Source organism: Brachionichthys hirsutus, chromosome 17, assembly GCF_040956055.1.
Source record: "Brachionichthys hirsutus isolate HB-005 chromosome 17, CSIRO-AGI_Bhir_v1, whole genome shotgun sequence".
Lineage (NCBI taxonomy): Eukaryota > Metazoa > Chordata > Actinopteri > Lophiiformes > Brachionichthyidae > Brachionichthys > Brachionichthys hirsutus.
Genome location: NC_090913.1, coordinates 11,521,398 through 11,546,474, shown reverse-complemented (window position 1 = coordinate 11,546,474; position 25,077 = coordinate 11,521,398). Strand labels below are relative to the sequence as shown.

The following is a 25,077-nucleotide window of genomic DNA, read 5'->3' as shown; positions in this document are numbered from 1 at the left end:
ATAAACACGTTTTGATAGTGGAAACCATATTTATATTTCTAAATTTTACAAAACCCACTCAATATTGGGCCATAAACAAAAATAATAAGGCAACAATAAGTAACATAATAATCAGGCTTCGAGGCAACCATAGTAAAACCCCATGTAAGCATTTAATTCCAACATTTCAAACTGATACATATTCATACAACATCTTTGCATCATCAATTTGATCACTGTGGAATGGCTCATATCTCAGTTTGCACATTTTATTTTGATCAAATATTCTTTGCAAAACAAGGAGGCTGATGCATTAATATTGATTGCAAACAAGTTTTTACACTAACAGCAATTCGACAGTAAACATTTTCAGTAAAAAAAATGCAAAATACAATTTATAAAATCAGATAATGACGAGGCTCAGACCTCTGATGGTTCCTCTTAGCTTATGTACACATGAAAACTATACAGACATTAGGTGTAAACCTGAAACAAACATGATGTCTTGTGGATGGATGTTCAGTTAGTGCTGCAAAATAAATAAAAATACATTTCAAATATACAGTGCAAGAGGAGGTAGGCCACAGATGAGGGTTTTCCTCGTGTATGATCATGTTCGTATGAGTATGTGTGACTACAAGCACACACCAGCAAGTGTTACAACATGGTGATTTCGCTGGGTGGGAGAGTAAGTCGCTTATCGTGCACGGACATCATGTTTTCCACCTGCATGGCGATGACGCGACACAACTCCAGACCCTGTGGGCAGAAACCAAAACAGAGTAAGGACACCGCCGCCGCCGACCGACCGACTGTCCTGGTTATTTGTGTCATACCTGCTCCAGCTGAAGCTGAACGACCCGCCGGGTGTTCATGTTCCCCAGGGTTAGGTCTACATATGGATAACTTGTGCCAGCAGTGGGCCTCTGGGTGCGGCTGGACTGCACCTCCACCAGGGGGACCGCCGCCGTCAGCTCCTGCACCACAGAGACCAATCGTTAGCCGTCTCTGAAGATGTGCGCTTCAGGCACGACGAGATGAATTATATCAGTGCTGTGATGCGTGCTCCTTTACATGCGTATTTTTATGCAGAAAATGGAGGCCATGCTGATTGACGGCGACAATGCAGGGGGCGTAGAAGGTGGTGGAGCTGCTGCTGTGGATGTAGAAGAAGGACGAACCGAACATGGGGAAAGCGCTGACCAGGCCTGCACACAGAAACACCGTTAACAAGAGTGAGCGCACGTTATCTGCTCCTCCACCCACCTTCTGCATCCCGCCTGACATTGGGCGAGACGCCTGACATTGGGCGAGGTCAACTCTGGCCGGATGTCGGCCTACCAAGATCACAGTTTCTACCTGTAGGGACCTCCAACATGCATCTTACCCAGAAACTGCGCTCTGGCCTGGTGCGGGTTCAGGACCTGCACTTGCTGCATGTGCTGCGTCACCATGGTAACCCACTGCTGGGGCGGCTGCTTTTTGAACAGAGGTGCGGCGATGTACTCGGATAATTCATGTCTGGAGGAGAGAAAACGAGGAATATGAAAAGACGTGGGAAGGAAGAGATAAATTAACAGTCTGAGCCTGAAAGGAGCTTTAAACTTCAGAAAAACAGCCTCCTGGAAGATTGAGAATAGGTGCTTTAAATGAGGAGCGAGATAGAACCGCTGGTGCTCGGCGACTGAGAGAGGAACACCTCAGCCATTTGTCTCACATGCTGGGGATGAAGACGATGTCTTTGGCTCTGTGCTGCAACGCTGCTAGCTTGGAGAGCTGGTGGAACTGCTGGTCGCTCACTTTTCCATGTGGAAGGACGTTCAGCAGGCCTTTACGGTGGTCTGGAAGGATCTGAATACACATAAAAAAACAGAGGCGCATTCACATGACACACGCAGGTCGCACCTGCCGTGCGAGTGTGAAGCGTTATCTGCTGTACCTGGTTATAATGCATGGCGACACAGAGCTCGTTCTCGAACTTGAGGGGTTGAGTCCAGATGACCCGTCTGAACCAGAAACTGTAGTCGGCATCAACTAACTCGGCTTCTGCGGCGACATCCAGGATGTACTCGTTCCTGTTCAGCGGGCGCACATTCTGACCTGCACACACCCCCAACGTTAGCTTCTATTTCTCACACAGAGCATTCATTAAAACTGTGTGAAACGGTGGATTTGGTGAGAGACATGTTTGGAGATACGGCCTCCAAACTCACCTTAAAATTACATTTCCAGGGAAACAACAAAGTAAATGGAAATAATTGAAACAACAAAGGGAACATCTGCTTCTCATGTTGAAGCGAGAAAGTAAAAAAAAAAAAAACGTACATCCTTTCGTCATATTTATGTTTAGAGTAACAAAGAGCAGACGAGATTCAAATCTTCCTGTGTGAACGCCTCAGCGAGTCAACAAGCTATGACCAAACATCAGCGTTAATTATAATTACACATGAATGAGGAACTGCAAGCATGCGGTCGCCTGTGTGTTCTCCTGTGGATCAAAAACGCATCGATCATAGTCGATAAATGTTGTAATTAAAGGATGACACTAGACACCAGAGAGCAGTGTCATGTGACCTCTGGGTGGACCTGCGTCACTAGTAGGAAGAGTTTGCCCACTGATGCCGTGTCTGAAGTGCGTCTGCCTCCGAGCAAACCTCTGTTGGTGACCAGAAATATGGCGTATTCCTCCACGGCCTCCAGTCGGTGCAGACCCATCTCATAACACAGTTCCTCTATCACCTCCAGGGCGACCTGACAAAGGCAGCACACTGTCGTTACCTCCCGGGCGCCGGCGCTGGCCACTTCCCACGGCGGGCGGACACTCACAGAGCAGGTTTTGATTTTCACGTGACGTTCGACGCCTCCAGGAAAGAGAAACAGCTGACGTTTTGAACTACGTCCTGCCTGAGAAAAACACAAACGCACATTTTTTTGTAATATATACTGAACACTGGGCGGGGCGGTGGCGCAGTGAGTAGCGCTGTTGACTCAAGGCAAGAAGGTTCTGGAGTCGATTCCTTTCTGTATGGAGTTTGCACAGTTTCTCCTTTCATTATTTAATATATTCCGTAAAACAGACATCTCTTCTGCATAACGACCGTTGCTAGGTAATGTGACTTTTTTACCTGCATCGGACACTGATGAGTCACGGACCTTTACACTTTGGGTGTCATTAGTTCTATCCAATCAAACTGACCATCATCGCCTTCAGCTCCATGCTGTTGGGTGGAACGATGCGGCCGCCATACTGGAACGTTTTCTTCAGATTCTGCTCACACGCTTTAGCGATGCCTGTTCAAAGGAAACGCCGGAGGCTTTGGTAACGCACGCGGCAGGTTGTGTGTGTGTGTGTGTGTGTGTGCGTGTTTACCCTGATACTGCGGCCCGGCGCAGCGGAAGGCCTGCTGCAGGTGTTTGTGCAGGAAGGGCTTGAGGACTTCAGAGCAGCGATAGAAAGCCGTCAGGATGTAGAGCAGCCTCCAGCCTCGCTGGCAGCCATCGCTGCGCCACACAGGAGTCCACAGACACGCTCAGGATTACAGGCAGAGTCCGTCCGGCTGCTCTTAATGCGTTAACGGAGACTTACGGTTTGGAGCTGGTGTTTGCGGTAAGCTGCTTGAGCACCTGGCAGTAAGCTTCATCCCTCATCAAGGTAAACTCTCCTATGAGCTGAGGGGGGGGGCAAACAAACACACGCGTTATAAACATCAAAAAGAAAAGGACGGCCAAGGAAAAGTAGAGTAAAATACTAAGAATCTCCCACTGCAGCTGTGCTTCACCGAAGAAATAAATTCTGCAAGTTGTTCCTGTTAATTACAGATAAATAAATAAATACTAAAAATGGATAAAATCAAAAGGCAACGCTTTACTTCATGGAAGAATTCTATATAAAGTTTCCTGTGATAATATTGAATTGTATTTGGAGTTCGAGACAAATCCCACGTGCAGAATGAGTCCGAACCTACGTAACCATGGAAACCGGTCAAATAAAAACCGATAAAAAACAACAAAAAACCACACCTTCAAGCCCCTAACCTTTACCTTCAGGAAGGTGCTGACCACTTCCTGTTCCGTTGATCCTCTTAACGGAGCGTCACCCATGAACCGCATCACGGCTGCACAAAATACACAATCAGGAGATACGCACACACAAAACAAAATATTCTATATGATTGATGACAATGCAATGTGATGATGTCCTTAGAGGGGGGGGGGGGGGGGGAAGCTCACAGAGGAAGAGATCAGCTGCCACTCTGTTCATGGCCGGGTCGGTAAACTCGATCAGAGACTCGGTCAGAGGAGACTGTGAAGAAAAAAGAAATCATTCACACACAAAAACAATACGGCGTTCTGTCGAGATGAAGATGCGTTCGGTTTAACCACCTTGGAGAACTTGATCATGCCGATGGGCTCCGGGGAGTCTCTGGTTTTACTTTTGCTCTTCAGGGAATCTCTGAGAATAAAGCCAGATCAGAACGCGTTCAATAAAACTCGGATGCATCAATAGATGTCGTGTGTTGTTGCTGAAGGTGATTCTTTAATTCTAAATGCTTGTAGTTCAATAATTCTTACTACTAAACGAATAACTAATTGCATTTTGCTTGTCTGTCTTCGCCTCACCCTTTCCCTTTGCTTCCTTGTCTGAAGTACTTCTGGGCAAACTCCAGCATGTCGTATTTGCTGTCCTGCAGCATCCTCTCGTCCAAATCACCATCAGGAAAGCCGTCAATGGAAACCCTCTGAAAGCCAAAGGTCGACAATGACCTGACACTGACGGAAAAAGAAAAGACAAGTCCTGCCCGTGGGCGGCGCTTGTGCACCTCGATGGTTTGATCTATCTCGTGTGCGGCCATGGTGGACGCCACGGCCACAGCGACGGCTGAGGACACGGCGAACTGCCCCACCCCCCCTCGGGGCTCTGCCTTGCGTTCCAGTGGCAGCGAGAGGAAGTCGGGAGGAGCGATCGGATGGACGCACTCCCCTGGAAAAGCAGCGGAGCGGCCGAACACAGCACCGAACTTCCAACCTGAAAAGCACGGAGAAGAGAGCTTCCAAAATAAACTCAAGGAGCGCTGTGGGCACCACACCTCCACAATCAAAGTTAGCAAATCTATCAAAGCTGGACACTTTGATTGATCATTTGAAAACTTTAAGGCCTTTAAGGTTATCAACAGTCACTCACCAAAGTCTGAAGTCTCTCTTTTGAGCTCTTCTAAAAACACCACCTTCTTCTTCACCACACAGCCGTAGCTGTAGCCTGGAGGACGCGCAGACACGAAACAAACACACCTTCAGGGATCACACACTCACTCATAAGAACCCCCCCCCCCGCCCCGGTGTCTTACCCTTCTCCAGTCCGTCCATAACCTGCAGTCTGATGATGTCTCCTTTGTGAAAGCCGAGCATGGAGCGATCGTCCGTCACAAAGTTACGCTCTGCGATCACGTAGTCCGAGTCCTGCAAGGCACACGGACGCTCTCACACCGACACAGGCCGCGACGCTTTCTGCGTTTACTGCGCCGGACTGAAGTTTAGCCTCAACGCATCCACTACCGCTTCATTTACCGACTTTTCTCAAATCTAATATATGTTTTTGACACTTGATGCTTTATTCTAATTTCTAAATAATGTCATTTCTATAGCGGCATCAGTCCACTGGCACCAATTAGCTGTGTGTGTGTGTGTGTGTGCACCTTTTTGATCTCATTAATGAAGGCGTCTATGAGGTGTTTGACTTGGGGCGCCTTGGCCGAGAACAGGATCAGCTTCTCGTTGGTCAGATTGAACTCCAGCATGTTTTCAGATGGGATGGTTACAAACAGGATGTCTGCGTAGCTGAAGAAAGACATTTCAGCAGCAAAACAGGACCAGTGGAAGTAAACAAGCCTTCAAATACGACCAAAAGGAAGTCAGTCAGTAGCGAGAGCACAAATACGAAACTCATCGCCCGATGAGGTTGCACTTCTGAATGTGTTTTGGTAACTTCCGACTCACCTGGCTCCAGGATTTGTGTGCAAAATGCACATATATGAAGATAAAATGAACTGTGGTAATCTCGTAAACGTACGTGTAGGGTCGCAGCACTCTGAAGTAGTCCGGCGCTGCAGCGCTGCTTTTCACCATCTTCAGCAGCTTTATTCCGCTGTGGGACACCGACAGCACCTGAACGCCTGTTCCTACGCTGCCCTGCGTGCAAACACACAGAGGGTTAACAAAAACAACACATTCCACTCATCCATCCTGCTCCGTGTCCTTCCTCACCGAAGCGGGGAACAGCCGGGAGAAGTATATTTCCCAGGTTTCCCTCGCTGCGGCGACGATGGTTTTCTTCACGTGCTCATCCACAGGATCCATGTTCTGTTCGACCCCGTATTTAACTGTCACCCACGCGGACAAGACAGAGCGGCTCATGAATGTCACAGAGCGGCCTTTGCGTCGGAGCGCACGGTCTAAAAAGAACAGAAAGACTACCGAAAAGAGCTTTCATTTTCTGCCTTTCATCCTGCGTGATGCGAACACACGCCTCCGACAGGGTGTCATTCACTATCTGCAGGAGACAAGGGGACAGACGAGAGGACGGCAGAGGAGCGGCAGCATTCATTTCAGGTGAGCGGTGAAATGAAGACGCAAGACGAGAACAAAGACTCGTATACGACCATCCTGTTTCCTTTCATCCTGCGTCACTAGCAAACATCACTTCCGTTACCTGTTTTAAAATGAGGTCCAGCACCAGAGGATGGTTGAAGCTGTCTTTGGGATAGAATACCTGTAAAAGTAAAGCGTCAACTATTACAGAGCAGAAACAGAAGCCGTCCTTCCTTCCTCTGGATTCAGTAGATCCGCTTGTACAGACCTCCTTCCTGAGGTACAGCCTCCAGGGAACGTTGGTGTAGGTGTAGTGCTCCTCATTGATGCTCTGGTGAAGCTGGGTCTGGATCGTCTCCGTCTCTACAGGAAGCTCTCGAGAAACTGCACCACACAAGTCGCATTTCGTCACTATTACAGGACAGGTGTGCCTGCTGAAGGGCCTCTAACGTCCTGATCCATGCTATTGTTTGGCATATAAATAAACATTAATGAGGTCTATTGCTGAGAAGTTCATGTTTTTTTTTTTGTCTGGGGGTTTGTTCTCTCCTACGTTCAGGTTGGAGGCTGCAGGACACGCACCAGTCGAACATCTCAGCAGGTAATTTCATGGATCAGGCCTTTCCCTGAACTTGACAGACAGCTGCCACTGAATGGGGTTTGCTGTCAAAAAGAGGAGGAGGATCTGCTTTTAGCAGGCGTGAGTACCTGGAGGAGGTACGGGGAGAGGACGATCAGGCGCTCTCGTCTTTGTGCTCTTGGTGGGTTTGAATCCCGCCTCTTTCATGGCAGACGCAGATGGCGAGGGTGCAACGGGACGTTTGGGCTAGAGAGAGACACAAACATGCGACATGACCGGTTTCCAGCACATTATAAATACAACGTGCTTCTTGAACACCTCTTCTGCCCCGCGACTGTGTATTCCAGCATTTTGAAGGTGTGTGTGTGTGTGTGTGTGTGTGTGTTTACCTGTGGAGCTGGAGGGTTGTCCATCTGAGGTTTCAGAATCTGTAAAGCTTCATCCCGAGGGCTTTGCTTCTTCTTAAACTTTCCCTCTGGTCTGCTGAATATGTGCAAAAAGTGCCTGCATCAATCACGTGTGTAGGTGTGTGTGTGTGTGTGTGTGTGTGTGTGTGTGTGTATGAGTGCTCACCCCTTGCCAGGCTGCAGCAGCACCTCTGCTGGAGGCGGCGGTGAGTTGTACCTTCGGATGATTTCTTCAAGAATAACATTTATGAATTGATTATTAATTATCCCTCTTTTTTTTTATCAATGCTTCACACAATATTTCTGACTTCCTGTGGACCGATATGTTTTAGAGATGATTATACATCTGTTCAATGAGCCACTATACATTTCTTTCTAGCTCCAGATACCTTGGATGTCTTGGCTGGGGGTGATGCGATCGGCAGACCGAGAGGAGTACTTCACCGCCTCTCCAGTGGGGGGCAGCGGAGAGGTCCTGACTGGTGCTGCGCAACACAACAAGCCGATAAAGCTTAAATCTCTCCCAAGAGCTTCAACAATAGGGACTTGTTCTCTCTCTCTTACCAAACTTCCTGACTGGCGCGTCCTTGTTTATGGGAATGCCCGGAGCCTTCCTCCGAGGAACGCTGTCCTTACCTGACTGAACCTGAAAGAGTCACACAGAGATGGAGGACAGTTTTCGCACATTCCGTCTCAAGTGATTTGGAATCACGGCTTCTCCTTGGAAAGCATTTCTTGTTGTGGTTGGCGTCTACAACAATTACCAAACTGTCTGTCATGCAATAAAAGCAGGTCATTATAATCTACCGTGGACCAGAGTCACTGACCTGAGCAGGAGAGTTAGCTTTAGCCTTTGCGGGCTCTGTGATTTTAGAGCTAAGCTGAGGTTTGGGGTCAGGGCGGGGGGTCCGGGGCTGACCTGTGGGCTCAGTGGGAGGCTGAACTTCAGGCTGCGATGGAGTTTGTTGCTGTTGAGCGGGAGGATAGGGGCTGGGCGTGATGTTTGCAGCAGCGTAGGACGAGGGGCTGAAGTTAGCATAGGGGCTGGGTGGGATGTTGGCATATGGACTAGGGGGTATAACAGAGTAGGGGACATAGGGGGGGTGGTACGGAAGAGGGCTCATGGGAGGGCTTGTGATCGGGGAGGTGGGGGGACTTGACATCGGGGTGTTGGCCATGGCCTGCATGGTCATCTGTTGAGCCTGTGAAGCAAGAAGATGGCGTGTTACTTCCAAAAACAGACCCGAGGGGAGAAGCTGAACAGCTGCGGGTCCAGATGGGGAGTTCACCATAATGATGGCCTGCTGGTTCACGATAGCCGCCTGCTGCTGGGCCACAACATCCCGCTGGGCATCTGCAGGAAAGAGGAGGAAAAACGAGGTAAGCAGGGGGGGGGGGGGCGATGAATACGGATTATGTCTGAGGAGGTGTCTTTGTATACAAACCAGGTGCTGCAGGTGCCACGGCGGCGACAGGAGGAGACATGACACCTCCCACGGGAAGGACTCTCACCGCTGCGGAGACAGCGACACACATACATGGTCAAATGTTAACATGCGAGCTGTAGAAAGTTCTGAGATCTCTGACTGACCACCGGGTGGAGGTGGGGGGCCAGTCGATGCTCCTTGCTGCTGCCACGCTACGCCGACGCCCCCAGCGCCCTTCATCCTGCTGGACAGTTCTGCAGCTGATTCTGCTTCCTGTGAGACAGTCAGATAAAACGACATCAAAGAGAATATGACATAAACTACAAGAAACACAAATGCAGTTCAAGAAATACTTTTGAGAATCAACTATTAAACATAAGTGGACTTGAAAAGCGGTGCTGATATCAAATCAATAGTGTTAGCGGATCAATCAGATATTTGAATCTGATATTTTAAGCTCAAAAATCCAATATTCTCATTTGTTAGATTTTAAATTAAAGTTTTGACAACTCAAGAATTTGTTAAGTTCAGGAAAATTTCTGGTATATATTTTTGACAAAAGACAAATGGAGTATTGTATGAATAAATAAAATAAAATTGTCTTCCTTAGCTCAATAAATAATCAATCCACTTCTTGACTGTGCGGTCAGAGGAATTCCCTGCTACTGTCATCCAATCAGGAGTCAGTCACTGACCCATAAATCCATAGGACTGTGTGTGTGAGTCATGTCTCATTAAATAGTAAGCCCTTCATTTGCCAGAGTGTCAGTTCCTGGTAAGCAGAGCCCTGCGTTGCCTGGGTGGGAAATCATTCTGCTGACCCGGCGGCTCTGACAGCTGCGGTAACTGGGAAACCTAAGAGGTTGCCGGGCGGGACAGGTCTGTAGAACACTGCCGATACATGCTAATTCCTGTCAACTGCATCCGATAGCAGGGCTAACGTTCACGTCGAACCGGGAGATCGCCGCCGGCTTGGTGAAGGCCGTGAACGGTGCAGGGCTGCAGCTGCTTTCCGTAACAACGGTGACATAGGGCAACCGGGCAGGTGCGGACAATCGTGACGTACTCCGCTCCTGTCGGACAGCGCCGGGTCAAACAGGCTGTCGAGGTATTGGTCCATTCCCCTCTGAGGCTCGAACTCTGTGAGGAGACAGGAGGGCACGTCACGTTCACGGGAATCACAATCAATATATGTTAACGTTTCGTTTTATTTACCATCGGAGCCGGCTGGATACACGACGTCATCGGTCATATAAACCCCGCCCCCCAACAGGCTTCTAAAGAAACAAGCAGTTGTTAAACGAATTCAGCTACGAGGTTTAGAGGGGTGCAACTAGCTTCTGTCAGGGTAGCCTCAAACTCCTCCTATATTAATCAAATGATATAAAAGCATTGATCTATGGCGCTAATCGGTCTCACATGCTGGCATTGGGCCGCACTCTGGTCGGTTCCTGCGCAGAGATGATGAAGTAGCTGCTGCGTTTGGGGAAGTCAGCAGGAAGCTCCAGGTCCGACATCAGGTCCAGGACGTAGTCCGAGCCCTCCAGCTCAACCCACTGCGCCGGCTCCTTCAGCAGCACCGACCAGCCTCGACGGCCCTCCGCCACGCCCCTGCACAAACATGAAAACAGAAAGACTCATGCATTCATTCCACTCGGGATTCAGAGTCAGATGAAACCTGTGCTGCAGGATGTCGTTGGCCATTTCTTCGCCTGTCGTCCAGGAGTGTAGAGGACACAGCAAAGACACGCCTGCAGGAGAAAAGACAAATCAAACCTTATAAGTCGCCTCCCCTCTCCGACCGCTCCTCCTCGCATAGCTCGAGCGTCCTCACCATCGAAGCAGTGCGTGTGCAGAACGGTGTGCGCTCTCTTGCGATTGGCGGTCCACTCCAGTAGACACGGCGGGTACGTTCGCACGTACTCTGGCCCGACGTTGAGTCGCTGGAGAGCCTGAAGCAGACGGCGCTGACACACACAGTTGTAGCCCTCCGGCCCGTAGTCGGACACAAACCTGCAACGACAGGCAAAAAAAACAGGCGTGCAAAACGACGCCGGGGCGAAGGGAGTAGATACAAGTCATGATTCAATATAATCAATCACTTTCCACGTAAAGAACGATGACGTGTAACTGTTTCTTACTTCAGGAGGTGCTTAGCCAGTCTTTGAGAGGGCAGAAAGGCAGAGAGACACGAGGAGAGGAGGAGCCAACCACGCTCCGAATTCAAAATGTTGGGATTTCTCCACACCTGATGGACAAGAGCAGACAATCATAATACATAATAATAAAAAGCGTGACTTGGGCTTGGATGCCTCTTCCACAGACTGGAAGAACAAGCTCACCTGATTGGCTAACTGGGCCAGGATCTCATCTCGGAGGCTGGGATTGGCCAGTCCTCTTTGGATGATGTAGTTCCCAAACAGATTCTCCTGAGCGCCATTCAAGTTCGGATCGCCCATAAATCTGAGTATCTAGTGAAACAAGGCATTCTGTCACCTCGCAAGCTTTCCTAGAGAGTCTCAGCATTCTAATTATTACAACACAATAATGTCATGAAAAGTACTTCAATAACTGACTCATATTTCATCAAATCAATTTCTCAGCTTCCCGACTACACGCCATTCTTATTCATCTGGGTTTGATTTGCTGACACAAATCTGAATGCTAGAGTTTCCCAGCGTCATTAAACGCATCATGTACCAGAACAAAAACGTTCACAGCTCCTCGCTTTAGCTCCACATCCATCCGAATCAGGGCATCCTCCAGCGGGGCTGTCAGCATCCCAAACAACGGCTCCTAGGGGGAGCACACCCACAACAAATAAGCTGTGTTTTAATCCACGCTGTGTCGTCTCTGTGTGTGTGTGTGTGTGTGTGTGTGTACCCTAAATATGGCCCTGATGTAGTGTGTCATGAGGTAGTTGTTGACGTCCAGGGGCAGAGTCAGCTGGGGGTCAATCTGGACCTTAGGAGCCTGAACCACTGCCAAGCAGTCAGAATGAAGCTCTGCACCGCCTGTACACACACACACGCACACACACACGCGCACACGCACACACACACACAGGAAGAGGAATAGCCATTAAAAGGGTCCCAGATGTGGGCTCATCATCCCCCAATAACTATGTCAACATATCCGTGATGAGTGATGAGGCTGGAGCTTAGACACCACCCTCCAAGTAGTTGGAGTTGTCTGACTTTATTTATAGAACTGGCTGACTGCAGATCAGTGTGAGTGTGTGAGTGTGTGTGTGCGTGTGTGTGCGTGTGTGTGCGTGTGTGTGTGCGCGCTCACCTGACACTGCCTGTAGCAAGGCTGCCAGCTCAGCGGGGATAGGCAGCGTTGTCACATTGACCAGTTCTCTATTGACGCGATCCTACACACACACACACACACATTTATGCTACACACTCTTCATCTCTTCTGCCTCTCCTCCATCTCCTCCACTCACCTCCTCTGCCTTCCTTGCAGGCTCCAGCACTGTCTGACAAAAAAGACGACAGCATTAAACGTCACACATTCGCCTCTCTGGTTTGTTTTTCCACACACACATCCTCCAGGAGTTCCCCACGCTCACACACCAACACAGCGTGCATACCCTCATGTAACGCTGGCGATTGACGACGAGAAGCACGGCGGAGCGGAACCTGACCAGGCACTTCCTCCTCAGCGCAACGTTCTTTCTGTTTGGGAAGATGGATTTAATTAAACATTTACAGCAACGGATTAGAGAGAAACGAAGACGTCATTGGAATTACACGACATTCCTCCCCGTCACCGCCTCATTGTTCTGTTGCGCGGGACACACGACCTTCAATCACAATCTCTACCAAGAGGGAAAAGATCTGACGGACTGATTGAAATGGAGTTAGTAATATTTAAGGTGCAGGTGGGTCATTTCCTTACATTCATCAAGTTGCTACCAATGATCCCTGAAATAAGATTACAGATTAAACGTCCGACCTTAGCGGTTTAGCGCTATTTTAATGTCCTCATTAAATCAGTGCGTGAATCTTAATACATTCAAATTAAAACCGGCATGGATGATGGATGGATGGATGATCACAGCCTGAATCCTCTGACCCCCGTCTCCTCGCATCAAGGACAAAAGAAGCCGATTGGCCGTGATAAGCTTTGACCTGCAGTACCGGGCTGGAATCCAAACACCAGAGCCTAAGCTGGAGGCTGATACTCCAGACCTTGGCAAGACGGCGCGCCTGATTTAAATGGGTCACGAGTCAGTAAACCTACGAGCCAAAAATGTGTCGAGGTCGTTCGACCTTGGGTGAAACGTTACCTGGCCAGGTAGCCTCTGCAGCGGGCTTCAAAGCAGACCACACACCGTCGGAACTTGATAAAGTTCTTACGCACAAAACACATGCGGGTATATCTCTGCAGCGTCATGGCAGCGACGTGGAGCACGCGGTCACGCTTCCCCTCCAGCAGCTGATACAGCTCCTCTTTCAGGAAAATCTAACACATGCACAAATCTAAATTAAAACACACGTATTTAATAATCGTGATTCGCGTGACCTCACTCTGCTCAACCTGTGCACGTTACTCACCTTACTGACGCCCAGCTGGTACGAGCCCAGCTTGACTGGAGACAGTTTGTGAAGCATGGCGACACAATTTTCTCCATCTGCAGGCGGAAGGTCCCGCAGGCAGAGCAGGGCTTTGTACCTGTGTGACCACATGCATGCATTCTAAACTCAACGTTCAGCCACAACACGCCAGTGTGCACGGATCTGTGAAGCTCATTTAGATTCTTGGTGGGTAAGTATTTGCTTATATTTAGTGGACCATGTGTGAGTATAATTGACTGTGAAATACTGCGTAATACTCTGAATCAGCCAGCGATCAGAGGTGCTGCGAGATCAATTAGTTTCAGCCACTTTCCTACTGCAGGAGCCACCAAGTACCAGATGGCACCATTGGTGTGCAAATTGTGTTTCCGCCAGAAAATGGCAATTATTCTAAGACTTTTTGGAGATGAAAGCTGATCGAGAAGCTGGTATGCATACTTAAGCTCGAATGGTCCAATTAGAGCTTTCGCTTCCCCTCAGATCTGCACAGACTGGCACGCAACCAACCTTGATAGGAAGCTCTGGAAGCGGAATCTGATCGGATAGCCCTCCTTCCTGATATGGATGGTCTCCATGATGCCAGAGTAATGTAGCTGAGTGGTGATCAGCTCCATGTCAAACACTCCTGGCTCCTATAGAACAGGAAATCACACACACAACACACATACATCAACTAAATATTTACAAAACACATTAAACCACTGCAAACCTGGACTCTGCATCCAACTTGCTAGAATACCTTGTGATGGTTTGGCTTGATGCATCGCACAAAATAAGGGTTACACCTGAGAACAAATGAATGGATGAATGAATGAATGGTTTGGTGCGCTGCAGGAGACAAAGACAAACACGTCAAGACAGGTCGGAGGAGAGGTTTAAACGCGTGTCGCTCCCCTCAGACCTCTGCATCTTTTCCAGCAGCTCCTGCAGGCTGCTCTGGAACTTTGCGCCGACTGTGCCGGACTGTAGACGGCGAGCCGCGCTGCTGCGCCGCACGTTAGACCGCTGCTGCGCCGCAGACTCCGAGTGCTTCAAGAAGAGGCTGGACACCGTCTACGCGCACACACAAATAGAGACATCACAAAAATACTCGCTGCAGTGCAACATGATGATGAACAATTAGGACATTTAAATGTAAATAAGTACCGTTGTTCAACTTTAATAGGAAAAGGAACAATCCAGAAATGAGACTAGTGGTTATTCCTCTTACTTTGTTCTTGCTTTTGATGAAGAGGTCTAAAACATCCTGGCGAACCATGTCGAAGTTCTTATCCAAAAATCTGTGCACCTGCACCAAAAATCAATCCCAAGTTTAATGACATTCAATAAAGTATTAATTAACAGTGGACAAAGTATGTCTATGCAGAAAGACAGGCAGACAGACAGACAGACAGGCACCTGGTATGTGACCCTTCCTGCATAGTGCTTCAGGGTGAACTCTGGCAGCGGCATCTTTGGCCTGGCGTAGAGCGGATCGTCTGCGTGATGATAGTGGCACTTCTGAAGGAAGGTGTGGTCTGTTGCCTAGTGATGATCAGAGACAATTAATCATTAATATTGGTGAGCCTCGATCTGAACAGCACCCACACACGTTGCTGGAGCGTGTTCATATTTCACTTTGAGCGTCAGAGACACTCCATAACGCATTTATCTCGGTATGATGATAACAGCAGGGAGGCTGTTAAGGGAACGCGGGGAATAGTTTCTATTGATCCGGCTGGAACGCACTTCAGCGTCCTGGTTCATGAGCGATTCAATAAGTGAGATTTGTTTTTTGTGTGTGTCTTCTAACACTCAAGGTATGAAATATTGGGAAACATGACTCATCGTCAGCTGTTGCCTTTTTCACAAAGCAACGAAATCACAGAAGTTTCTTGTAATCCGAGCTAACTTCACAGGCGTCTGTTGAGGCTGTTTGGATCCCTTTGGACTCGGAAAAGGTTTTAAACGGAGTAATAGATTATAAACAACCTTTACTTTCATTAAATAGAATGCATATAAATCAACTGGATGCGTTTACTAAACTAACTAAAGGTGAAGACGTTAGTTCAGCAGGTGTTCATGCACCTGAGGAAAACCGCACTGGTCGTCCAGTATTCGCAGTATCCCATGAGGCTTAGAGGCAATGAGGTCAAGACAGGCCTGGTTGTGGCTGAACGGCTGCTGCTGCCACGGGATCTGCTCCCGCATGTATTCCTCCTACGCATGTAGCACAGAAAAAAAGACTGCACTTACTTGTCTTAAGCGTTTTTCTTTAATTTAGGCTGCTTTTTGACATCCGTGGGTGGAAACTAAAACTATAATAGTGTGAGCTCGTGCTTTCCCCGACCTGCTCCTCCTGGAAGACGACCTTGTTAAAGAAGGACTGCAAGGTTTCATTGGCGTAGTTGATGCACAGCTGCTCAAAACTGTTCACCTGCAACTCCTGGAGGGCAGCAAGCGGAGACATTGGGTCAACTCCCATGCATTAGCATCATCATCATCATCATCATCATCGTCATCATCACTGAGCTCAGCCTGACCTCAAATCCATATATATCCAGTATGGATATGGAAAGGGCCTCGTTGCGCGGGTAGACGCGTCCGTTGATGCGCTCTGTCAGCCAACTAAACAGCAGCGAGTACAGAATCTTGGCAATGGCATCTCTACGAAAGACACACAATAAGGTTTCTATGGAAACAGAAAACCGGTTCCTATGGAAACAGAGGACATCTGAAAAAAAAAAACTCCCCCCCAGCCCTGACATCCTCTGTCCTCACATGCCTCTACCAAAGATTGGAAGGGAATATCAAAGAGGCTTTTTCGCCCTCTCAGTCGTTTCCAGATAGAATATTAGAGCAGGGTTAAAGAAGAGGATGTTGAAAAGCCAAAAGCCAAAAGCAACACCGTGTGATCCCAGAGGCTTTTACCTCAGGCTGTTCTGAGCAGCCTTTTCCTCACTCACCTGGCGTCCACAGCACTCTCCACTGTGAGCGGAGTGAAGATCTTCTCTCTTATTGTATCCTGGGGGGGGGGTCACATGCATCTGTTAGCTAACGCTGTTCCTCAGTTGTCAGGATATTAACACTATTATTGGATGTGCGTGGACCGGCGCTCTCTCACTGTCATTTTGAAGGTGACGGATTTCTGCAGCGCCTCAGGTGACACCTGCAGCAGTTCAGCGACCACTCGGATCTCCCGCGCGCTCACCACCAACGCAACCTCCACGCCCTCAGCCTGCAGAGACGCACACTCCCGCATTATTGCCATCATCTATTGATATCATCATTATCGTTTGCAGGCTCTGTGTGTGTGTGTGAGACAGAGCGACCTGGTGTGGCTGGAAGTAGACGTTTCCCAGATGGAGGACGGAGGAGAGCAGTCTGTAGATGCCGTTCTGCTCCTCTGGCGTGAAACAGAGGATGTCCATGGCATTCAGAAGACGTCTGAAGTCCTCCCCGTCGTCTTTACCCTCTATGGTGCAATCTCCTCCCTGTCCTCATGTAGACACACACACACACACACACGCACACACTATTATCAGCAGTAACACAATAGCCTCAGCCCGTTTAATCACAGCTCCAATTCAATCTTGACTTATCAGCAGCTGAAAGTCTGTGTTTTTTTCTTCTTCTGCTCCTCCAGGGGCTAAATGTCTCACCTTGATGCAGTGACGTGTGCATCAGAATACTAACACATCTCCGGATGTGTAACATAACCTCACTTCCAACCGCAGAGGGCAGTGAACATTCACCACAAAATGTCTCTCAGACACAAAAAGTCCAGGCATTTAGCACCACAGCGAGTTTCATGTTTCTACCATGAATCACTTGGTGGAATATCACCAAAAAAAAAAAAAAGACATCTAATTTGTTAATGTGACTGAAATCGAATGCAATAACGAACCCCTCCTCATCTGTGTGTGTGTGTGTGTGTGAGGAGTGTTTGACTTTCTCAGCACCTGATTCAGATAATAGTACGTCTCAGCCTCTTGCAGATAGAGAGCGTGCTTCTCCGTAGGAGGAAGGCCTGCCAACATCTCATAGAAGATGTGATAGTTCCTCTCTGATTTGGCCTGTGGATGAACAAGCAATCGACACGCAATCAATTAACTATCTCACACACACATTAACTATTCTACACTGTCGCCAGACAAAAAGGTCTAAGAATTGTTACAATTTTGTTGTTTTTCATTTTAAAAACAAACATTCATCATCATAAACAGCGTGTGCTTGGTTGGGTAACGTTTTTCTTTAGATGCATCCCCGGATGAATGAGTGATGAGGCCGGTCCAACATGTTTGACCTCGTTCTAACCATGACTCAGCGGTAAGACGACTCCAGCCTGATTTACTGCGTTTGTGTGTGACTACATGAGAGCTTGTGTTTTTCACCTGAAAGACAATGCGGGACCTCTCCAACAGGTACTGAGACGTTATGGCACCGCTGATCACGCCCCTTGTAAAAGACACACACACACACACACACACACACACACACACACACACACACACAGCAGCGTTTGGTAACAGGTCCTCCATCCGTAATGTGCTCGGATCATCTCAGTCTCAGGGCTCACCTGCTCATGTTAGCATATTCTGCACTCAGTCCAGTGTGTGTGTGTGTGTGTCTGAAAAAACTACAATTGCTCTGCCCTCTCATTGACCCGCTTACACAATACTTGCTATTCTAAAGCAGTACAAGCTGGGTATGAAAATATTTTTTTTAATATTTAAAAGGTGAAAATTCGGATGGTGAAAGATTTTTCGGATTAAAAATATTTTTATGCTCAAAATGCTGACTGTTGCATTCCTGATGAAGGTTTCTAAATTCATTAGTGGAGTTCCAAATGTGCTGCAGACAAAATAAAAATACGCAATTAATTGATTCAACACTTAAAACAAAATTGCTTGTCAAAAAAGATTTAAGCAGCAAATTAATGCACGGAGGGAATTTCTTCTGTTATTTTTTGAGTTTTAAAATCACATCTTGTGATCCGACGGCCTCTAAATTAGGGAAATACTTTGCAGCTCATCTGCGCTCTGGCTGAGATCACAGAACTGTTGTTGCGTACGATAACCATCAGTGCTCACTCCTCCATGTAGATCTGCGTGTATTTGCCAAAGCGGGAAGAGTTGTCGTTTCGCACTGTTTTGGCATTCCCAAAAGACTCCAACAGGGGTGTGGCCTCGAGGATCTGCCCAATCATCACAGGAAGAAATGTCACAATGGCCACGTTCAATGAGCAATTGTGGTTGCCATGACAGCAAAAACAAGGGAAGGAAGACTTTACCTCTATCTGATGAGCAAAGCAAGAGAAGAAGAGAGATATAAAGGAATACAATCAGTGTTATTCTAAACGAGTATAGACTAGTTGTTAGCATGCAGTATTCACCTGTTGTGCGACATTGCACTTGTGATGTATGGCTGTCAGGTAACGCAGGATCAGCTTTGTAGCTTCCGTCTTTCCTGAGCCGCTCTCTCCACTGCAAGAGCAAACGCAGTTCACCCGAGTCACTTACACCGCTTCAGTTTTCTGTATGAAGATGGTGTTGAGACTTTGATGACACAGTATATGCTAGATCTGGATATTGATCGCAGCCTTTCGTACCTGATCACAATACACTGGTCCTTTTTGGCATCCATCATGGTTGTATAGGAGATATTAGCAATGGCAAAAAGATGACTGCAACACATCAAAACAAGTTGTAGTGAAATAAAAGCACCTGTGTGTGTGTGTGTGTGTGTGTGCAGAGTGGTGTGAAAGGAGCGTCTTAGTAAGACCTCAGATATCTGGCATTTACACCTTTATTGGCCACCAAAATGTCTCTAAGATCAGCTTATGACAGAGTGTATGCAGGCAGATGTAGTACACACAAAGACTAAAGAAACAACAATGCCCAAAATATATAATATCGATGTGTGCACAAAGTTTTGTTTAGCAAATACTGCATTTGAGATCTTTTCCGGACGCGTTACTACACACTCGTGTCTTACGGAGGGTTGTCGCACCGGCCGCGGCCTGAATACTGAAGCACCATGTCCGTGCCATAAATGTTGAGCAGCTTGTACGGGTTGACGGACACGAGGATGCTCCCTATGTAGGTCTGTGTGGAAGAAAAACAGATGAAGAAAGGACAAGGACGGCGGCCCCTGACATTTTGATGAAGTGAGCTATCTGCTTTGCATATTGCACATCACCCATACATAAACATGTTCCTGGTCGTAGCGCTTCTTCAGGTTCATCAGAACTGTGGTCTCATTCAGCTCCCTATAATTAAACAGAACACACACACACACTTTTACAGAGCACATAGTCCCACACTCAGTTTGACATCCAGTATTGATTATGTTTCAATGACATTCAAGATGTATGAAAGTTACATAAACAGACATCAGAAAGTTTTTCCTGTTTCTCAGTTGAAGCAGAATTATCTTCGTCTGGGCGTTATGCGTTGATGGTTCGACAGATCTACTGGTGCATTTTAATAAAACACTTACCCCATCAAACTAACACACTCGCACGCCAGACTGAGAGGCTATACCGGCACACGGAAATAAGCTGTGCTGCTCGACATTGGAGCAACTCCACACGGTGTCACACGACTAGATGAGCCGCGAGGCTGCTTGTTAACACTGAATTCTGCTTACGGCAGCTGCGTCATGTCCTCCATTCCCTCCGCCCAGCGCTTCACCCTGTGGCCTGTTGTAGGCATACTGAGGATGGAGTAGATCTGGTTGCACACACACACACACACACACAAACGGTATGTAATTAGTTCACCAATGTCATGAAATATGGTCGAATCTTGAGGGATGCTGAAATAATTTAATAATGTAGCTTTATGCTACACAGTCACAGTCATGCTTAAATAACGTGCATGACTTTCTTATCCCAGACCCACTAGCTACCTTGTCATACCAGGATTGACCGGGTACTCGCTCTCTGTCAGGATTCCAGTCTGTTTCCTGAGGCCTTCCGCCTGCGACTCGAGGTGCGGGTGAGTATCCATCTAACACACCATCTTCCCTGTACATGGACCACTTTGACAGATTCTGGACCGTCCCGTGCGGTAAAACCTTCTCAGCTGCCCAAACGTCTTCTCCTCCATCCCCTCCTCCATGTGCGTTGTCGGCCCAGTGTCCTGAGCGCGGCCCGTAGGGGGGGATCAAAGCGTAGCGATTGTCCTCCCCCTGCAGGCCCGTCGGCACCCTGTACGAGGCGTAGCGCAGCTTCTGGTTCAGGATGGCCTCGGACAGTTGCGGGTTATGGAACCGGCGTGTGAGTACAGAGCCATCCGGCAACCTGTGTAGCAAGGAACGGTTCTTTTCAATTAAAGACATGCAACACGATGTTGCATGACATAAAAACATTTTTTGTACATTCCCGATCTGTTTAAGAAATAAAAAGGTAAAGAGACAAAACAGAGGGAGCCGGGAGGGATTTATTGCTCGAGTGAATCCAGGACAAAGTGAGTGAACGAAACAAGTCGAGCTATTTGCAGACTGCTTAATAGTCATTATGTTCTAAGATAGAACAAAACAGTCATCAAACACTCAACAGATTTTGGCTCCTCTTTGGGTCTCCTTTCATTCGTTTGCGTCTAACTCAAGAATTAGAGTGAGAAACCACAGGAAGGACAAGCCATCGTCATTCCCTGAAGGTCCCCTACCTGTAACGGAGACCTTGAAGGTCCTCTTTCCGCAGTGCAGAGGTAAGTTTGGGAGGGGTGGGTTTCGGCACCCCCGACAGACCAGAGTTCTCCGACAACTGATAGAGACCCGTCGACCGAATCGCTTGATTCCGCCTCAGGGCTGACGTAAGGTTGGGTTTCTGGCCGGGGACGACCAGGGTTCCATCAGGAAGACGGTACGACGCTTTACGAAGATTCTCATTTGTAAGAGCCTGCAGAGGAAGACAGCTGCTTGTTATTCAAGGCCACGATTCAATGTGCTCAATGCCGAGTTTGATTTTTAAAGAAATACAGGGATCAGAGCAGTAAAAAAACATATTCAAGCAAAAATATTCAAACAAAGATTAATGAAGGCAAGTTTACACACTTTAGATAGGTCAGGGCCAAGGGGTTTTCGTGGGTCGATGATGATGGTCCCGTCAGGCAGAGTGTAGGACACACCCTTCAGGTAGGGATTCTGAAGGGCCGCTGCTAGGTTGGGGCTCTTTGGTTTCCTTGGGTCCACTATAATTGTCCCATCTGGTAAGGTGTATGAAGCTCCTTTCAAAGCTGGGTTACTGAGGGCCTGAGTGTTACAACACAATTCAAGTACTTGCCAGTAGATTTAAAACACGTGCACAAAGGTTCAGATAGTCTGAGGAGAAACATTTAAAAAGAATCCATAGCTTACCTGAGCCAGGTTTGGTGACATGGGTATGTTGGGGTTATGAACTCCTTCTGGAAGCGTGAAGGAGGCGTCTCGCAGGGCAGAGTTTTGAAGCGCGCCGGCGAGGCTTGGAGAGACAGGTTTCCGCGGATCGATGATGATCGTCCCATCAGGCAGGGTGTAAGATGCATTTTTCAGGTAAGGATTCTGAAGTGCCGCAGCAAGGTTTGGGGACTTCTGTTTATTAGGGTCAATCACAATGGTACCATCGGGGAGAGCATAGGAGGCTTCTCGCAGCGCTGGGTTATTCAGGGCCTTAGCCAGGTTTGGGGAAATGGGTTGCTGAAAGAGACAAAGCAAGACAAATATAATAATCAAATATAAAAGCTACAACAAGGGGTACTCTGGAAGTAAATGAGGAATTGTGCGTTGTGGTTACTTGCTGTCTCGGGCCTATAATGGTGCCGTCAGGGAGCGTATACGAGGCGGCCCTGACATTCTGGTTCAGAAGAGCTTTGGAAAGGTTAGGAGACTGGGGCATACGTGGATCCTGAGTTAGGATAGAGAGGAGGGTCATGGTAAAATCATTTTTGTTTTACATGTGTATTTATTTTTGCCATGTTCCTTGTATTCATACCCTGATAACTGATCCATCGGGTAAGACGTACGAGGCTCCACGGACTTGTTGGTTCTGTAAGGCGTGTCCGAGCAACGGTGAGGAACGTGAGGCTGCATATGGCGACACGAAGGATCCGTCTGGCAGCCTGTAGGACGCCTGCATCAGCTGTGGGTTCTGCAGGGCGTTTCCCAACATCGGTGAAGTGGGCGGCGGGGGTCCGTACGGGGACCGCCCGAGTTGCATCGGCGTCTGGTAGGAAGCTTGCCGGAGGTTTGGGTTCTGTTGAAGAGCGCTGTGGAGCTGAGGTCCAGCCGGTATGTAAGAGTTGCGCCGTTGAACCAAGGGGGATCTTAAACCTGTGACATTCTGCACGTTGGACCGGTTCTGCAGAGCGTCGTGAAGCAGCGGTGCTGGGCCAGGCTCAGAGACATGATCGTACGGCGTAATGACAGTTGGTCCATATGGCGAACGTAGCTGTGGAGCCTGATAAGAAGCCATTCCTCTTAGAGCCGCGCCATGTCTCATGGCTCCTGAGAGCATTGGAGATGATGGTACGGACGGGGCATACGGGGACTGAGGCCGTTGCATAGGAGACGCGTAGGACGCTCCTGTGACGGCTTCGTTGTGTAAAGCTCGAGACAGCATTGGAGATGGAGGAATAGGCTGTTCATAAGGGGACATCGGCCTTTGCAGCGAGGACACATAGGACGCTCCTGTGACATCTTGGTTTTGTAAAGCTCGAGACAGCATTGGAGATGGAGGCATAGGCTGTTCATAAGGGGACATCGGCCTTTGCAGCGAGGACACATAGGACGCTCCTGTGACGTCTTGGTTTTGTAAAGCTCGAGACAGCATTGGAGATGGAGGCATAGGCTGTTCATAAGGGGACATCGGCCTTTGCAGCGAGGAGACATAGGACGCTCCTGTGACGTCTTGGTTTTGTAAAGCTCGAGACAGCATTGGAGATGGAGGCATAGGCTGTTCATAAGGGGACATCGGCCTTTGCAACGAGGAGACATAGGACGCTCCTGTGACGTCTTGGTTTTGTAAAGCTCGAGACAGCATTGGAGATGACGGTACAGACGGGGACTCAGGCCTCTGAAGAGGAGATGCATAGGACGCTCCTGTGACTGCCTGGTTGTGTAAAGCTCGAGACAGCATTGGAGATGGAGGCAGAGGATGTTCATAAGGGGACATCGGCCTTTGCAGCGAGGACACATAGGACGCTCCTGTGAGGGCTTCGTTGTGTAAAGCTCGAGACAGCATTGGAGATGGAGGCAGAGGATGTTCATAAGGGGACATCGGCCTTTGCAGCGAGGACACATAGGACGCATTCTGCATCGCCTGGTTTTCCATCGCAGCAGAAAGTAATGGAGATGAGGGACTATAGGGTTCAAAATATTCAACACCCATGTCACTCACGCACACCGCCTGGGCTGGATGTGGGCCGAGGGAGGACGTGAAGGAAGCCTGTCGTATAGATCGATTCTGTAAAGCACCAGATAGCATGGGAGAAGAGGGGGCAACAAGCGGATGCGACTGCTCAAAGTAAGGTGCAGCGTAAGGATCGGTTACGTAAGGTTCCGGAAAATCAGCACCGGTAGGTGGAAGTCGAGGAGAGAGACGTGGGGATGCAGGATGTGACATGTGTTTCAGGGACGGCTGTGGAGAAGCAGGAGGCATCCTTCTTGTAGACCGCCGGGCAACGAGGGGACGTCCTCTGGCCAAAGGGCGAGGAGGAAATCGACCAGATTCTTTCCTCCTTAGGGGGGCACGGTGGATCATAGGAGACTGAAAGGGGGAGGAATGGAGGGAATCCACTGTGAGAACTGAAGACCTATTGCTTCGAATGGAGGAAGTACGGAAAGGATGCACATTCTGGGTCGGTGGAGGCACAGGGCGCCCCCTGAGACCCATGGGCGAGGGCCGGACAGTACCTAAAGGGATGTTTCGTCCCATCCTGGGTCGGGCCAATGGTGTGGGGTCCCTGAGCAGCCGAGTTGAACGGCGAGAGAGGGTAGGAGATGATTGCGTAGGCCGGGGTCCTGCAGGAGATATACTGCGATGAGATGGGGCAGGAGAAGGAGAGGGTCTTCTACTTAGCTGTGGAGAGAGAGGGGGCGAGGCATAACCAGGAGAGAGGGAAGGGGCGGGTGGGCCACGCATCTCTCTTGCTCCAAATGGGCGACTGGCTGGAGGTGCTAAGGGCGGGGGACTTCGCCTCCTCATGGAAGCACGGGGTGAAGAAGATGGAGAACGACGTCTGATTGATGCCCTCGGTGAGGGTGGGGGACTTCGTCGGATCAGAGAGGCACGGGGAGAGTGGGGGGGTGAGGGCCCTCGTGACAATCGGGACGGTGACCTCTGAGATGGAATTCTGCGACGGGCTGTGGGGGAGGCAACAGGCGAGGAATGAGGTGAGATTCGTCTAGGCATAACAGTGGGGGATCTCTGGGCATTAACGAACCCACTCCTGACGGAGGGCTGTGGGGGTGGGCTGTGTCTCTGTCGAAGCATCGGGGAAGGCCCTGGAGAAGCCATGACAGAGGGATGGCGTCGCATCTGCGGGGATGGT

At 48.8% G+C, this 25,077-nt stretch overlaps 1 protein-coding gene across 1 annotated transcript; it reads right to left on the bottom strand.

Moving 5' to 3' along the window:
- Positions 1 to 636: 636 nt before the first annotated feature.
- On the bottom strand, positions 637 to 24,419 carry myo15ab (myosin XVAb). Its single transcript, XM_068751063.1, is given in 73 exon segments — positions 637 to 738; positions 816 to 956; positions 1,054 to 1,187; positions 1,367 to 1,500; positions 1,697 to 1,830; positions 1,919 to 2,079; positions 2,634 to 2,730; positions 2,806 to 2,883; positions 3,176 to 3,270; positions 3,350 to 3,480; positions 3,566 to 3,648; positions 4,021 to 4,094; positions 4,210 to 4,282; positions 4,363 to 4,432; positions 4,600 to 4,718; positions 4,800 to 5,005; positions 5,162 to 5,236; positions 5,325 to 5,436; positions 5,673 to 5,814; positions 6,047 to 6,165; positions 6,241 to 6,356; positions 6,451 to 6,526; positions 6,686 to 6,745; positions 6,833 to 6,948; positions 7,273 to 7,390; positions 7,534 to 7,627; positions 7,718 to 7,781; positions 7,941 to 8,036; positions 8,116 to 8,177; positions 8,434 to 8,753; positions 8,841 to 8,905; positions 8,997 to 9,065; positions 9,143 to 9,251; positions 10,045 to 10,118; positions 10,194 to 10,255; positions 10,398 to 10,589; positions 10,657 to 10,729; positions 10,813 to 10,991; positions 11,120 to 11,226; positions 11,321 to 11,449; positions 11,679 to 11,774; positions 11,862 to 11,992; positions 12,273 to 12,354; positions 12,390 to 12,438; positions 12,566 to 12,661; positions 13,276 to 13,451; positions 13,544 to 13,661; positions 14,072 to 14,196; positions 14,304 to 14,349; positions 14,466 to 14,617; positions 14,775 to 14,852; positions 14,963 to 15,088; positions 15,632 to 15,763; positions 15,894 to 15,989; positions 16,087 to 16,210; positions 16,510 to 16,568; positions 16,668 to 16,781; positions 16,876 to 17,037; positions 17,506 to 17,619; positions 17,938 to 18,001; positions 18,637 to 18,740; positions 18,837 to 18,842; positions 18,939 to 19,029; positions 19,155 to 19,229; positions 19,541 to 19,650; positions 19,751 to 19,814; positions 20,195 to 20,277; positions 20,456 to 20,849; positions 21,217 to 21,449; positions 21,605 to 21,802; positions 21,908 to 22,225; positions 22,323 to 22,433; positions 22,521 to 24,419. Coding segments are annotated over 73 exon segments (10,287 nt in total).
- Positions 24,420 to 25,077: the final 658 nt, after the last annotated feature.